General features: G+C 37.9%; 1 protein-coding gene across 8 annotated transcripts in view; it reads left to right on the forward strand.

The window, feature by feature from the left end:
• TACC1 (transforming acidic coiled-coil containing protein 1) overlaps positions 1-17,781 on the forward strand; it is a 130,800-nt gene that overhangs the window by 76,065 nt on the left and 36,954 nt on the right. For 6 of the 8 annotated variants that reach the window (XM_074208867.1, XM_074208894.1, XM_074208863.1 and 3 more), the window contains one exon: positions 16,487-17,636. The exons of the other annotated variants lie outside the window; for them this stretch is intronic. In XM_074208867.1, the coding sequence (XP_074064968.1) occupies positions 16,487-17,636 (1,150 nt within the window). The remainder of the gene's footprint in view (positions 1-16,486; positions 17,637-17,781) is intronic. 8 annotated transcript variants of the gene reach the window in all.

A 17,781-nucleotide genomic window follows, 5' to 3' on the forward strand; every position in this document is an offset into this window, starting at 1 on the left:
GTAGTGATGGAGACACCTACCCAGTGATGTAAGAGAGACTTTAAATACTAAAGGTATTTAATTATGAAAGATCATAACAAGAAGGGTGAGAAAAAGGGTGTAATTGGCAGGTAATGCCAGGACTATTACTCTTCACTTTCACTTATGACTCACTTGAGTGGGTGATATGATGCAGGTGCTTAGATGAGTGAGATTCCGGAATGAAAGTTTGCTCCTGACTATATTTTTTTGTAAATGAGTATTCAGCTTGGTATAAGTAGTAGAGCTGTTTCTCACCAAAATTGATGCTCTTGAAAATGTTTAGGTATCAGGATATCTGTGATTTTCCTATTTTTGACTGAGCATTCTAGCCACATAAAATGGTGACCATAGTATGACCCTCATCCTTCAGTGTCTAGACAGCAAAGTTTAGATTTGAATCCAGGACTTGTCCTACTGAACCAAACCATGACACCCCCCCCCCCCCAGTCCCTAGGAATGTGGAGGCCTGTATTACCAGGAAGGAGCTGTAGTCAATTAATGAAAGAGCATAGGTCTGGATCTACAAATCAAGACAAAGATATTCTTCAAAGCTAATTTTAGAACTGAAAAGACCCTTGATTTCATTTTTCTATTAATTCTTATTGTTAACTTTTTGGGGACTGTCTGTACCATAAAAAAATGCTTTCTTTTAAAAATAATTATTTATAGGGGCAGCTAGGTGTCGAAGTGGATAAAGCACCGGCCCTGGAGTCAGGAGTACCTGGGTTCAAATCCAGTCTCAGACACTTACTAATTACCTAGCTGTGTGGCCTTGGGCAAGCTACTTAGCCCCATTTGCCTTGCCAAAAAAAAAACCTTAAAAAATTATTTATTATTTATTTTTCCAACTACATGCAAAGATAGTTTTCAACATTCATTTTTTGGGGCGGTAAGGTTTTGAGTTCTACATTTTTTCTTCTGAACTTTCTTCTCCTCTCCCCCTTAAGTAATCTAACATAGGTTATACAATTATAATTTTGTTAAACCTATTTCCACATTAAAAGTGAAAATAGTATACTTTGGTCTGTATTCCTTCTGAATGTGGATGGTATTTTTCCTTACAATTTCTTTAGAATTGCCTTTCATCATTGTACTGAGAAGAGCAAGTCCACCATAGCTGATCATCATGCAATGTTGCTGTTAATGTATTCGATGTTCTCCTGGTTCAGCTCACTTCACTTAGAGTCAGTTCCTGCTAAAAACAGGCAGCTCTTGATTTCTTACAGAACAATAGGATTCCATCACATTCATATACCATTACTTGTTCACTCATTCTCCAATTGATGGGCATTTTCTCAATTTCCAATTCTTTGCCACTACTAAAAGAGCTGCTATGAATATTCTTGTACTTGTGGCTTTTCCCTTTTAAAAGATATCTTTTGATTTGGCTTGGTCAAAGCAATCAAAAAAAAAGTTCTGGGCCTGCCTCAAAGAATTTTCATTCTAGTGGGGAAGGGTTGGTATGCAAATGGAACTGAAAGAAGGAAGATAACCTTCACAAGCCTTTTAGCTTATGTAGTTCAAACTTGTCCATGTCATTAGAAATAATTGCCTCTAAATACAAGAATCACTAACAACCCATATAAAGTTTGAAAGGGGAAGAGAGGGGTAAGAAAGGAGGATCTCTCCCTTAGGAGAAATATTTCAGGGGAATAGATGTGTCTCTGGAACCTGTGGGTGGGCCCAGCCTTACCCTGAGAAGTTTCCACTAATTAACATCCTACCTTACCTGCTCCTGGCATGAAAGAGACTCTGGATCCTTGAAGGCTTTACCTATAAAAGGAACCCAGGTTTTCAGTCCCAGGGCTCAAGGTCAGGGAGACTCCCACAAAGATCTCCCTAGGACACTAATGCATTTGTAGGTGGAATTGTGAACTCATCCAACCTTACTGGAGAACAATTTGGAATTATGCCAAAGGGTGGGCAGTAAGATTGAACATTGCTAAATTCTAAATTGCTAGCTAGATATTTCTCTCCTTTTTGGAACTTTAAGCTTAATAATAAAATCATCCAAACAGCACCAAACCTTACTGGTTGGCTTTACATTCATTCTTTTGTTAAGGAGGAGAAATTTCCATCCATAATTAATGTGAGTGCATTTGGCTTCTTGTGGGAGAGCTATTGGGGTAGGTTCAGGAGTAGGTTCTTCTGACTTTAGATTCCCTGATCTCCTGATTGGTATAATTTTGGGCTTCCTAAAGGTAGTTCTGTTTTCTTGGAAGCAGAGTAGCCCAGAGCACCAGCCTGAAGTCTTATTTTTTAATGGGCTTCCTTCATTCTCCAACCTCCTCTTATCTTAAGTTTCCCAAATTCATCTTAGGGTCACAGAGAGGAGGAAAAAGACAGGAGAGGCCATCTAGTCTAGTCCCTTTGTTTTATAATTTTATAGATGAGGAAATTTGAAAGTCCCAAAGAGATTAAGTGAAAAGAACTATTAAAAGCTGCTGGGGAATGGCAGCTAGGTGGCGCAGTGGATGGAGCACTGCCCTGGAGTCGAGTACCTGAGTTCAAATGTGGTCTCAGACACTTAATAATTACCTAGCTGTGAGGCCTTGGGCAATCCCCTTAATCCTATTGCCTTGCAAAAACTTAAAAAAAAAAAGCTGCTTGGGGTGTGGGGGGGTGTTTGACCAGGTCCTTTACCTCCAAAAATTCAGCATTGTTTCCTCTTTCTGTTTTAGAATTCAGTTTTCTGAGATTATATATTTAGGGACCAGAATCATTCTTTGGAATACCATTCAAGACCTCCAATCCTGCCAGATAGATAGTGCTCTGTATTCCTTTGGTTTACCTGCTGGATCCTCATGTATATACTCTAGGAAGCTGATATTATTAGCTAAAAGGAACCTGGGGAAGATTATTTTGGGATTTTTTACAGACTTGTTTGCAACAGGCTAATATCTCTGTTGTGCCTAAATTTTTTCACTGCTGTGACGTCTGGAGCATCTTTTTAGAAGAATTTACATAAAATACTGGAATGCTTCAGAAATGATTTTTGTCTATTCTGATTCACTTCCGCCCCCATGCACCAGTCAGAAACTCTGTTTTCTGGAATGAGGTAAGCTCTCTAAAGTGCATGTTCCCTGGGAAATGTAAGCTATGCAGCCACCACCCTACAAATTCTACCTGGAGCTGGCCTGCAGTTTGGAGAATGGCCCTCCCCAGGTTGGTATCTCCTGTCCATTCCAGCTGTGCCACTCCAACTAAGCTACTGATTTTATCATAAGATTTAGAGCTAAAAGGGAGGTACTTCAGAGGTCAGTTAGTCAGTTGATAAAACATTTACTAAATGTTTACTCTGCCAGGCATTGTCCTCAATACTGAGGACCCAAGGAAAGGGGAAAATATGACCCTTCCACCAAGGACTTCACATTCTCACTGGGGAGACAAAATAACTGCATTCAAGATCTAGAGAGAGTAGGTGACAGGTAATCTCCAAGGGAAGGATTTAGTAATGGCAGCAGATGGGTTGGGGGAGAGACAACCAGGAAAGGCCTCCTCTAGAGATGGGATTGGGGAACTTCCAGCTGCGTTTTAGAGCTGAATCTAGAAGGTAGGAGTAAGGGGGAAGAATATTCCAGGCATAGGAGAATTCCATTGCAAAGACAAGAGATGGACCAAAACAAATGGGCCATGTCACAGAGTTGTGAGAGTCCAAGGACCAGGTTGTAAAAGGTTTTAGATGCCAACCAGCAATTTAAATTTGTTCTTAGAGGTAATGGGAACAAGTTTATTGAACTTCTGTCCTCAAGGAACTTACTTATATCACATAAGGAAACTGAGGCAAATGAAGACATTGTAATGGGGAGAAACTGTACAATGAAGGGTAGCAAGAAGGGGGGGTGGGGGTGAGGCAGGTCCAAAAGGGAAGCCTTCTTTTGAGGAAGGACATTGTAGACAAAATAGAGCAGTTCCAAAAAATAAGACCAATAATAATTACCTCAAGGTGTTTGATAATGATTACATAATATATAATATTAGTAATTTAATAATAAATGCCTTAAGGTTTGCAAGGAACTAATATAAATATTATCTTGTTTTATCCTCACAGCAACCTTGGGGAGGTTATTATTCTCAGTTTTCAAATGATTAAGCTGCAGACAGATTAAATGTCTTTCTTGCTCAGGGTCCTATTTTTCTGTCTTCAGATCCAATTATGTGTCTACTGTGGCACCTAGCTACCTCTGAGATCCTGTAGGAAGAGAAATTGGGTATACTAAGGTCAGAAAAGAGAACATTTGATGTCGACATAAGAAAAAAAAATCCTAATAAATAAAAGGAGAGGAGGGAGGGAGCTAGCAATGACTGGGCGACCACTTGACCAGGGATATTGTAGACAGGATTCCTTCTTCCAGTAAAGGTAATGTTTTCTGAGATCCCTTCCAATTCTGGTTTTGTTTTTATTTGCTTAAGTTTTCTGATTTAATTCCTAGGTCTTACTGACTTTTCCACTTCCTATCCTTCCCAGTCTTAGAAACCTGAAGGAATCGTAGCTTCTGTATTTTGGGCTTCTTAGAAATTTCAGAAGTAAAGATAGGATATGATGAATAGTGGGCAAGAATTGAGAATGATTTAATTCTATTCCTTTGGAGAAATTATATAATCTTTGTCATCTTACACCCTCATTTTATAGAAGGACGAAATGAAATTATTTTGGGTCTGAAGATTAATAGATGTAGCTGATGTGGCTATTATGATTGTCCATTCTTATTAAGAGAGAAAACAAACGTGATGTCATTTAGCCACATGTCCTTCTCCATACAGTACTTATTTAAGTATGTTGTTGGCTTCTATACAAAAAACTGAAAAACCCAAAATGGATCTGAATGTGAGACCTAACACCTCCCTCAGTAGTTAAAGAATGACACACTGAAAATACTATATAAAGCACATTGCAAAATAAAAATTCTTTATGCTGGGAGGAAAACATAGATTCCTTGTTGTGCTAGAAAGGACGTTAAGAATACCCATCCCCATTTTTGTCATAGAAACTTAAAAGTGAGTGTCAAAGCTTTCACTTAACATTTTTGAACCTGGGACCAGCAACATAAAACATTCAAAAATTAACTTTTAAAGGAATTAGAGAGAATATGGGTGTATGGGGTGTGGGTGTGGGTGTGTGTCTTTTTAATTCTTATAAATGAGGTACAAATCCCATTTATTTCTACCTATTGATGAATGACAGGTAATCACAGAACCTTCTAAATTTTGCATCCTGCCGCAAAGTCCAGGTTACCAATCCCAGTTATTGCTTTGGTCAGAATCAAAGGTAAGCTTTGATTAGTTTAAATACCTATTATTAAAAAAAAAACAACCTCCCAACAATTCCCATTTCTCTTGTATTGCTAGGAGATTTTTGCCCTTCTTTGACACTGAAAGATAGAATGAAGTTCTGGAGGGTGGGTGGGGTGGAGATTTCATTTATTTATTTATTTGTATTTGGTTTTGTCTGGGAATTTTTTGAGTTTTACAATTTTTTCCCCAATCTCGATTCCCTCCCCCATCCCCCACAGAAGACAGTCTAATAGTCTTTACATTGTTTCCATTCTATACACTGATCAAAATTGAATCTGTTGAGATAAATCATATCCTTAAAGGAAAAAAATACAAGAGAGCAAAATTCATAATAAAATACCTTTTTAAAACAAAAAAAAAATAAAGGTAATAGTCTCTGGTCTTTGTTAAACTCCACAATTCATTCTTTGGATACAGATGGTATTCTCCATTGCAGATAGCCCAAAATTGTCCCTAGTTGTTGCGCTGAAGGGATGATCAAGTCCATCAAGGTTGATCATCACCCCCATGTTGCTGTTAGGGTGTACAATGTTCTTCTGGTTCTGTTCATCTCACTCAGCATCAGTTCATGCAAATCCTTCCAGGCTTCTGAATTCCCATTCCTCCTGGTTTCTAATAGAACAATAGTGTTCCATAAAATACATATACCACAGTTTGTTCAGCCATTCCCCAATTGATTCCCTCAATTTCCAATTCTTTGTCAACAGAGCTGCTATGAATATTTTTGTACAAGTGATGTTTTTATCCTTTTTCATGATCTCTTCAGGGTATATAGTATTGATGGACCAAGGGGTATGCACATTTTCATTGCCCTTTGGGCATAATTCCAGATTGCTTTCCAGAAAGGTTGCATGAGTTCATAGCTCCATCAATAATGCATTAGTGTCCCAGATTTTTGGGGGAGAAATTTTAAATTGATTTCATGTATCCCCACCCTCATTTCATGGGAATACAAGGAGGGCTTGTACATTTGAAAGATTATTTGGGGCTTTGACCTCATTTACTGTCTGCTTGAGATTTTCTTTGGAGGGTCATATAACTTTTTCCTGGTAATGACCATTTTTATCGTCTTCATCTATGGGGGCTCTCCCCAAGATTAAACAGTTCTTCCATTCCCATTTCCCCTGCCCCCCACTCCCCAATGGCTCCTTGGTCATGCCTATAAAGTTCTCTTTTAAGTGTAAGGCAGTCCCCTACAGCATGGGGATTTTCATGGTATACTTCCAGAGTATCTCCTTGATTTGTGTAATTGTGAGGATTAGTGCCAATTTAAAGAAAGGAAAGGACTTGTCTCAGGGAAGAAAGAAGAAATAAGGCAGAGGAGATGTGGCAACATTGCTAGATCCCTCTCAGATCAGTAGTTCAAAGGCTGAATTTAGGTATAGACAGGACTGCCTTTAGGATTGGTGATTTCTCTCTTCTGGCAGTTCAGTTTTCTGGGGTGTGAACTTCTCAACAATCACAATTTCTCTTTCAGAAGGTGATAGGAAAAGGGAGGTTTAAAATTGGGAATTGGTGAGAAAAAGAGCTTGTTGTAGGATAGATGATAGCAAGAAAGAATTGGAGATTTCTTAGGGATATAAGGGAGAATTTCTGGAAATAGATTTTTCAAAACTTTCATTGATTTCTTTTGTGTTCTTTATCAGTTATTTCTTATAAATGTGTGTAGTGTGTATTCATATATATACATATATGAGTACATATCTATATATATGTGTGTGTGTGTATGTATGGATCTCTATATAAGATTTGCAATCACTTTACAAAAATTTTTCTCATTTATCCTTACAGCAATCCTGAGAAGCAGTTGTTACTGTTATCATCATCCTCATTTTATAGTCAAGGAAACTTGAGATAAACAGAAGTTAAGTGACTTGTCCAGGATCACACAGCTAGTGTCAGAGGTCCCATTTTAAAATTTAGGTCTTCCTGACCCTAGGTCCTGCACTTTATCAACTTTATCACCTAGCTGCCAATTCAGGGTATGGATTGTCTCATTAGGAAAAGGTATAATCTCTCCTCTTCCCCAACTGTTTCCCAGTGACCTAGAACCTCAATTTCATCATCTGTATGGTTGGCATAATGATATTTGCACTGCCTACCTCATGGCAATTCTTTTTTGTTTGTTTGTTTATTTTTTTTTTTAGGTTTTTGCAAGGCAAGTGGGGGTTAAGCGGCTTGCCCAAGGCCACACAGCTAGGTAATTATTAAGTGTCTGAGACCGGATTTGAACCCAGGTACTCCTGACTCCAGGGCCAGTGCTTTATCCACTACGAACACCTAGCCGCCCTCATGGAGATTATCAGGAGGAAATCATGAAGTGCTCTAGAAATATAAATTGACCAAAGTAGAGCTAACTGTAAGGTCACACCTGATGTGAGTGGTTGAATACCAGGAATGTGGGAGGGAGAAAAAGGTTGCTGCCAACAAAGGGATAAGTGAGATGGGAAAGGAGAATCTAGTGAATTTGAATTTAATTAAGACCATTAACTAAGACAGCTGTGGAAATCAAACCCAGATGCCTAAGGTCAGATCATAGTTGAAAAGATTTAAAATTGTAGGTGCCTCAGGTGGTAGAACAACCTGTTTGGAGGGTCAGAAACCTTCTATGAGAACAATCTGCCCAGACTTGCTTGGGACCTGCTAGAAGGAGAAGAGGCAAGAGATAATTCATGTGGTGATGGAATCAGACGAAGTAAAAGAAATAGAAGTCAGTCTTCTGGTCAGACAGTGTATAAAATGAGACTGATCCTAGCACCAAGTTTAAAAATAGATGAGATATTTGTAAGTTACTTTCCAAACTTGAAGGCCTACAAATTCTTATTTTTGTTATTATCCAGTCTGTTCAGAAAACCCTCCCACTGTAGTCAAGGGAATCTTACTCAGCATTGTTTATGTCAGATAATATATGTATATGAAATGTTTTATGAAAAATAAAATATACAAATGTCAGCTGTTAATATATTATGCTGGCATCTTTAACAATGTACTATTGTTTTATAATAGTAATGAAATAATAGGTAATAGAAATGACTGGCTAAGTATGTAGTGACCTGGGCATAAAGAAGAGATGACTAATTAATTTGGTAGTAGCATCAGGAGAGTGTTATTTGTACTTCTTTTTTCTCTTCAACCTGAAATATCTTCCCTCTTTACCTTAACCTCTTAGAAATTGAGGCTTTCTGTAAAGCAACAAGACAGGGGCCATCTCAGATCTGAGGACGTTAATCTCTCAGTTGCTAATGTGTCTCTCCTCCCATTTCCAAAATGGTGTGCTCACTTTGTAAAGATTTTGCCTTTGTTTATTCCTGGAAGTGTTCCCAATGTAGAATTGTAGGCCCTTGAAATCAGGAATTATTGTCCAGTTCTTGGTCCAGTAGAACTGGTTAATAAAGGACAATTGATGATCAAGTGTTTATCAGAATTCTTTATCTTTCTGGGCTTGATATAAACACTAGGGTGTTAATTGGGAATTAGGAAAGCTCCTAGAGAGCCGAATCCCCTAAGAAAAGGGCAGAACTTAGCCTCTCTCCCTTCCTCCTATCCTTAACTCAGCCTCTTCATGCTTTCCCTCCCCATTTCAGCATTCAGGACTTTATCTGATCTCTTATCATAATCTAGGATGGAATTCACTTATTTTCTTCAAGTCAACAAACCTTTATTAAATGCTTATTAATTTATTATGTGCCAGGCATGTAATATAGATACCAAGGGGGAAAAGTTCAGGATCACTGGAAGAAACAAACACTGTTAACATGTAACATGTGCAAGGCTGTCTGCAAGGAGTTTACATTCTCCTGGGTGGAGAGGATAATTTGAGGAGGACATTGCCCTGACAACTGAAGGAACAGGAACAATTTTTCAGTGGAAGTGTGCTACCTTAGCAGAGTCTTCAAGGGAGCTAAAGATTTTTTTGTGTGTGTGGTTTTTTTTTTGTTTGTTTGTTTTTTAGGTTTTTGGAAGGCAAATGGGGTTAAGTGGCTTGCCCAAGGCCACACAGCTAGGCAATTACTAAGTGTCTGAGACCAGATTTGAACCCAGGTACTCCCTGACTCCAGGGCCTGTGCTTTATCCACTGCGCCACCTAGCCGCCCCGGAGCTAAAGATTTTAAGAGGAAAAAAAATGAGAAGAACAGCTAAGAGCTGACCTGCCATCTTAGCAGAGCAAGGAAGCCAATTTAATAGAAATGGAGAGTAGGGTGTAAATAGTATGAAATAAGTCTGAATTCCAAATGCCAAACCAGAAAATTTGTATTTTATCCTTAAAGGAAATAGGGAACTGAACTGCTATTGACTCTCACTTAGGGAGGAAGGTTATTTTGGCAGCATGTGAATGGGAAATGGCAAGAGAGGGGAAGAGACTGGAAACAAGGAAACTAATTTTTGGACTATCAAAATGGTCAAGATGAGTTGATGAAATCTTAAAACTTGGGAGACAAGAAAGGTCCAGGATGAGTCAGGTGATTGAAAGTGTGATGACACCCTTAACAAAAATGGGGAAAGTTTGGGAATAGGCTGGGTTTAAGGGGAATGAGAGTCCACAAATTCTCTCATAGAGTTTTTACTTTGAGAAATCTTGACAACCAGCCATTTTTTGTTGCTTTTATTAAAGGTACTTCTCCCTTCTGCAAGTTTCTCCACCTCTCTGGGCCTCTTTTTCTCATCTATAAAACAAGGGGATTAGACTGGATAATTTCTAAATTCACCCCTATCTCTAAATCTACTATCTTTTAAGCTAGGGTTGAGGAATCTTTTTTTTCTGTCAAGGGCCATTTGCATATTTATAACATTCCCTGGACTATAATGGTCAAACAGAATCTAATTATTTTACCCCCAAAAAACTCCTAGGTTTATTGAAATTGAGTCAGATTGCCAACTACATCATGACCCTGCATTGAACTTCTTCTAAGGGAGTGAATTGCCTGGAGGCTTTTGATTGCTTGTTTTTTTCTACCATTCACATTTCCTCCCCCCCCTTCCATCATGTATAAAAAAAGAGGAGGAAAAAGAAATTGAACCATCACATTTAAAAAGTCTGGCCATGTAGTTCCATGCCATTAGCTTCTTCTCCCTCTACTTGTACAAAGAAACGGGTTGGGAGAAGTGCCATTCAGGCAGCTTGGTGGCACAGTGGATAGAGCACTGACCTTGGAATCAGGAGGACTAGAGTTGGAACTGACCTCAGACACTCAACTTATAGCTGTATAACCCTGGGACAAGTTCCTTAACCCTGATGGCTTTGTCTTCAGCTCATTTCCTGATTCATATCTGGTCATTGGACCCTGATGACTTGGGAGGAGAAAGTGAGGTTGGTGAACTTAGCACAGCACCCCCTCACTCAAATCCAATTCCTGTGCTTGTCATGACATCACCTCTCTGATGTCATGGTGGTCTTCGAAAATTAAGGACAAACATTATTATTAGAAACCTTCTCTTCTTGTCTTTTTCAAATTACATTTCTTATGAACATAGTTCAAGATAAGTATAGGACTACAAAGAAGATATTGGTAATGAGATTGGACAGAGTGGATTAAAGTGGATAAGACATTGGGCTTGGAATCAGGAAGACTCATCTTCATAAATTCAAATCCAACCCCAGAAATTTAATAGTTGTGTGATCCTGGACAGCTCACTTCAATCTGAGATTCCTGATCTGTAAAATGAGCTGGAGAAAGAAATGACAAACTACTCCAGTATCTTTGTTAAGATAACTCCAAGTGATCTTGAAGAGTCTGAAATGATTGAACAACAAATATCTAATCTTTGTCATTATCAATAGTGCATAACCTTGGGCAAGTTGCTTTACAAATTCTATGGAAAAACCCTTTGTATACTTAAAAATTTTATATAAATTATTATTAATTTCATTGTTACATCTTAAAGCCAAAGGGAAATTATCTGAGCCAATCTCCCACTCTTACGTCAGACTTCTCTCCAACATCCCTAACAAATGGGTCTTCAGTCTGTTTATGAACACTTCCATTGATAAATAACTCCCAACACCCCCTAAAGCAGCACATTCTATTTTTGTACAACTGATTGTTAGAAAGATTTGGACTTGTGATTTCTACCCACTGATCCTTGTTTTACCCTCTGGCTAACCAAGGTCTCCCACTACATCTAGGACCACCTCCAGTCTTCTTGATCCATATGTGACCACTGCACCCAGATGGAGAAAGTGAGACCAGTAACTTTGTAGAGCATTCTCCTCACTTCAAGTCACTTACAAGTCATGATAACACCTCCCTGATATCATAGTATTCTTTGGGAACAAAGGACAAACAACATTAATACTCCAGCAGTGTTGTCGTCTAATCAGCAGAATGTAGTGTAATGCTTACTTCCCTTCTGAATATCAATTCTTCTTTTCTCATTTTAAAAAAATATTGATAACATTCATTTTTACATCACAAAATTTACTATTATATTTCTTCCTCTTCCAGCCATTCCATAAAAACATGATTTAAAAAACCAGTTCATTTGAACTAAACAGTAAATAAATCAAGTCCAACAGATATATTCAAGTGTTGCCCATTATTATTAATTAAGAAAAAAGAGAGATGTAGTTTTTGAGATTTTTTTTCCGGGACCAACTTTGCATATCAAGTTTGCTAATTCTTTAAATGTGACCTCAGACTATGTTAATTTTTGTGCCACTGAGTTAAGTTCATCTTAAATCCTAGCCCTGGCACTTTCCTTATTTGTAAAATGGTAATAGCAATAACTTAACACCTCAGAAGATTATACCTCAGAGGATTGTTATGAAGAGTGCTTTATAAGCCCTATTGAGTTCCTATTTGAAGACTTATTACAAAGCTTTCAGTCAACTCAAATTCAAGAATTTTTTACTTCTGCACTTGGATAATTAACCTTTTTTTTGCAAGGCAGTGGGGTTAAGTGACTTGCCCAAGGTCACATAGTTAGGTAATTATTAAGTGTCTATCTAGGCTGTATTTGAATTCAGGTGCTCCTGGCTCCAGGGCCAGTGCTCTATCCACTGTGCCACCTAGCCACCCCCGATAATTGACTTTTAAAACTAGATTCAAGACTATCAAAAAACATCAAGAAGTGTTATGATGTACATGTTTGATTAGGGAAACAAGCAAGTTTTATGAAATTTTTCTCCCTGTATAAAAGGAAGCATTAGAGCTCAAAAGAGTCCCTCTTCACCTAATTGAAGGAAAAGTTCTTTTCCCATAGACTTAAAGTAACACTTCGTTTCAGAGTAGTTGTTGTTATCATATTTTCTTTGCTCAGATTCACCATCAGTTTTTACCAATTGCATTCAAATAAACCAAAGCTCTCATTTTCCCTCTCCACCTCTTAAAGCAAATATGTTTTTCAAAAGTTTTGAGCTTACTACCTCACATCTAAATTTTTTCTCTTCTTGGCTTTATGGGCCTTGAATTTTAATTGTATTGTAAGTGAAGTTATTAGTTAGAGGAGATACTTTTAACAATTAAAATGCCAGATCAAATTAAATAGAACAGCAGATTAAAATAATTGGCCTTTTCTGTCTTCAACTCTATGTTTATAGCCTGTAGTAGAAGAAAGGCTGAGATGTTCTGTCAGAACATTTTAAGTTTTTTTTTTTTTGTCTTAATCTGTGTTTACAAAAAATAAAGAATTTAATATGGGGAGAAACTCATAATTGGAGTTATCTGGAGCACTGAGATGTTAGGTGACCAACAGATTCACGATGCTAGTATGAAAGGACTTAAAACCCAGATCATCTGACCCTTAAGACCATCCTTCTATCCCCTATACCATAGTTCTTCTCTTTCAAAATCCAAAGTCATTATTGGTGAATTCATTTTTTATATTCCTATGACTTTTAATTGTACTGACTGGTACTGACCTCTCTGGAGCTCCAGGCTTAGCATCTCTTAACTGCTGATTGAACATTTTCAGTCTGGATGCCCTCCAATTTAACATGTTAAAAATACAAGTCATCTTTTCCCCCGATTGCATTCTTCTAGACTTCCTTTCTTCTTAAAAATTTTCAGTGAATAAAAATATACTTCCCTTTTCCCCATGGTGGGGAAAAAAAAGAAAAACCAAGAACCCTTGTACCAAATATATTTAAACAGAAAAATAAATTTCCAAATTAGCCATGTCCAGAAGAGTATATGTCTCATTCTGAATCCTGAGTCCATCACCTCTCTGGGTAGGTAATTTTCATCATGAAATTGTGATTAGTCTTTTATTTTGATCAAGTTTCAGGGTCTTTCAAAATTTTTTTGAATTTACAGTGTTAGAAATATGTGCTCATTTTACTCCTATCAAATTCATAGAGGTCTTCCCAGATTTCTCTGAGTTTCACTCCTTTATTTCTTACAGCACAAAAGTATTCCAGTATATTCTTATGCCATAGTTTGTTCAGCCATTCCCCCAGTTGATGGATACCTTCTAATTCTTTTTCATCACAAAAGTTGATTTATGTCCTTCCTTCTTGTTTTGCTCTCTTTGGAATATGAACCTAGTATTGATAGTGTTGGACTAAAGGTATGAACAATTTAGTGACTAGGCATAGTTCTAAATTGTTTTGCAGAGTAACTGGACCAATCAGTTTATAACTTTCCATCAACAGTACAGTGCATTAGCATACCTGTTTTGCTATGGTCCCTCCAATGTTTTGTCATTTTGGAGCAATTTTAGTCAGTCTTGATGGGTACAAAATGAAATCTCCAAAGTTTTTAATTTGCATTTCTCTATAAGGGCTTTGTAGAATTTTTCATATGGCTATTGATGGGTTGGATTTCTTCCTACCTGATCATGCATATTCTTTGAGCAAAATTTATCAGTTAAGACCTTCCCTTTTTCTTTTAATGGTACCATAATTTCCTAATCTCTCATGTTTAAAATATTTAAATCCAACAAAATTCTATCTCATACTTAAATCACTATTTTGGCCTATAGATTGTTTTAGAGACTATCATCTGTAGTCCTTCCTCCCAACTTTGTGTCCCCTGCATATTTTATAAAGATGAATATACCTTTAAGTGATAAAAAAAAAATGTTAAAAACAGCACAGAACTAAGAACTCTATTGGATTTCTAAAACACTCTAATGGATATATGTTTCCAATTTGATATTGAACCATGAATGACTGTTCTTTGTTCTAGTTGAATAGTTATAAGCAACAAAACAAAATCTTGCTTACTGAAAAAGTAGAATAGACAACCTGAGACATTTTTCAGCTCTAAAATCAATGATTCTGTGACAGTCAAAAAAGGACCCTTATAGTGAGATTAACTTTATGTTGAACTAGTTAACCAGTGAATTCTGGTATTGTCTTCATATTCATCCTGCATGGGAACTGGCTTCCAGCTGTAGGTAGGAGTTAAGTGGTGCCAGTGATGGGGACTAGACTTTGCAATTTGGGTTGGTCATGACAATGGAAACTTGACCACCTTCCTCTTCCGCATTGGTTTAATGAATTCTACATTGCTGTCTTTTCCTAAATATTAAGACTAAAGTATTTGGGAAGGAGTAATGGAATGTAGGGGTATGTTCATCTGTCCTCACTTTGTAGTTTGACTTAAACCTCTTTGAGACCACTAGAGTAACTGGAATTTGGAGTAGAGGTCTTTTCTCAAATTGAAGGCATGAGTTTCCAAAATAAGATATTTCATGTATACGTTGCTTTGCAAATTCACAACACAGTATATTTATATCATACTTCTTTGGGCACCCCTTCCCCCAATCCCACCTATCCCCAATTGAGAATTGACTATATATTCATTTAAGAGATCTCCCTAGAAGTTAATGAGTTGATAGGTATTTAAACCTTTTAAAGATACCTTCTGTTGTGATGGCCAAGTTAACATTTGAGAAGAAAGAAAGCAGTATTCAGGAATCAAGTTTTTTTTTTGTTGTTTTTGCAAGGCAATGGGGTTAAGTGACTTGTCCAAGGTCATGCAACTAGGTAAGTGTCTGAGGTCACATTTGAACTCTTGTCCTCCTGACTCCAGGACCAAGTGCTCTATCCACTGTACCACCTAGCTGCCCCAATCAAGTTTTTTGAAGATACTGTAGGATGTGGAAAGTTCAGTGTGACTTCTTACCCAGCTGTGGCTTACATTTTGCTCCTTAGTTAATGCTGATCTGAAAGATGAAATGAATTAGTTATAGTCACTGTTTAATTTCCTTTATTTTATACTGTATCAGAATATGCAACATTACCTCAGTAAAAAGGCCTAGCAAAAAAGAGATTTAACTTTTATGTAGATCATCACTAAAAAGGAAGGGTATATATCAGTGTGTTGCCCTAATCTAGTTCAGAGAAGATGTCCTAAAATAAAAATAGAATTCAAAAGATATACTTGTGATCTATATATATAGATCAATATTTCTTATTTGTGCTTTTGTTATTGACTCTCCCTCCCATTCTAATCCCCAATATCATTTTGATCTATTTCCTAAATTTGTCAGGATGTTTAGATTGGAAAGGGCAGTCAATATGCTTTTTAGTTTTTGAACCTCCTGTTATTTTAGGACTGACACATAGAATGTGGTGAGAAAGTAGTTAGAGCGTGTAATGCTGGTGTTTTTTTTTTTAACATCCATTATTCCAAATCTGCTCAGACAAAAATTGATGACCCTAAAATTCTTGAGCAGCTCCTACAAACTGTCCTTGACAGTTATATGCCTTTGGCGTCTTTTAGAGATAATAGAAAAGTTTTTTAAGAACTTTTAGGTCTGGAAGAAATGTTCAACAGCAGGGACCATCAAGCATATGAATTCTTTAGTGTACTTTCAATACATTTTTTTAATATTTATATAGTTTTGACATCATTACATGCTCACTATCATTCTTTGTACAAATTTATTCTAGAACGACTCCAAGCTATGCCTTAGGCAAGGTTTACTTAATGTTTCTGGGTCTCTAGGAAAAGAAGTAGGTAGGACTAGATTACCTTCTAAGGTCCCTTCTAGCTCTGTGAATTAACCCCAAAATCCACATTCAGGACGGAATGTTTCAGACATCATTTTCTGAAGGAGAAAAAAGTAGAGTGGAGTGGGGAGGGGAGGTGGCACCTGTCTCTTGATATATACGTGTGTGTGTGTGTGTGTGTGTGTGTGTGTATTAGATGATTTAAAAAAAAAGCTTGCTGATATCAGAGAACTGACATACATTTAAAAGGCTGCTTTTTGTATTTTCTTTTAGGGCTGCAGGAATTTGATGAACAGCTGGTAGCAGAAGTGTCTGAAAAGCATTTGCATGAGGCATGTCCTGGGTCAGTGAAGAAGGAGGCACCTCTACACCTCCTTACCCCTCTGGCAGACCAGAATGCTAATACAGAAACTAGCCTGGAAGTTGGTCAAGTTTCATCAGTGACACCTTTGCTGCTGGATGATAAGAAGTCTAAGGATATTCCTACAGCAACTTCTGATCAGGATTCATCCTCCAATGAACCAGTAGCCCTACAAGAAAACTCAATGACAGAAGACAAGATGGGACTGACTCTTGAGACTCCCAACGATGCTGAGACGAAGACCAAAACCTTGCTTCCAGAGTCTGCTTCCAGCAGAAGCAAGCTTAGGAAACCCAAACCAATTTCTTTAAAGATGAGAACAACTGGAGGAGAAATCTCAGAAACCAATACTATTATGGAGGACCACCCTATCCCTAAAGCATCCTATCAGTTCAATCCAGATGAGCTTGATGAAAATACCAATCCTTTCATGATAGGAGGTTCCAAGCTCTCTAATTCTCCTCCTGCAGTGAAACACACCTTAAGTTCTTCCAGCGGAGATGCCAGTGATTCAGGGGTAGAGCTGTTGGAGGAATCCAGGGGCTCACCTTTGAAACTGGAATTTGATTTCACAGAAGGCACTGAGAGCACAGGAGGCAAGAAACCCCTTCCTAGGAAACCTGCACCTGGAAGCAGGAAGATGGTTAGCAAATTGGCTCTCAGAGCACAGAAAGATGGAGTCACCAAACCAATCCTTGCCAAAGGCTTTGAAAAGCCCTTAGACCTAGCAAATGAAGAAACTCCCCTCCAGAAAGCTTCCTCTAAACTAGAATCCATTCAGGGGGATGACCCCAATTTTAACCCCTTTGGGAGCAGCTCCACTTTGCAGAACTCCCCACCCCTTCCAAAAGGGTCATATCACTTTGACCCAGATAACTTTGATGACTCTGTGGATCCTTTTAAGCCTACAAAGGCCCTAAGCAACCTTGGGCCAGCAAACTTTTGCTCCTCAGATGGTAATGAAGCTATTGAAACCTTAGAGTCTCAGCTGTATGAAGTACAGGGTGAGGAAGTGAAGAGAGGGACAGCTTCCCCCAAGAAGGCCAAGTCTCGTTTGATAACGTGAGTGAAAGTGGATGCTGGGGGTAGTTCTGTTCTTTGCTCTGTGGGGGCCAGCAGTCAGTTAGAACTTTGGTGTCTATTTAAATTGGAGATACAGAAAAGACAGAAATGGATGCTTGAAACTTTAACCTAAAGTTTTCACTAC

Source organism: Macrotis lagotis, chromosome 1 (assembly GCF_037893015.1).
Source record: "Macrotis lagotis isolate mMagLag1 chromosome 1, bilby.v1.9.chrom.fasta, whole genome shotgun sequence".
Lineage (NCBI taxonomy): Eukaryota > Metazoa > Chordata > Mammalia > Peramelemorphia > Peramelidae > Macrotis > Macrotis lagotis.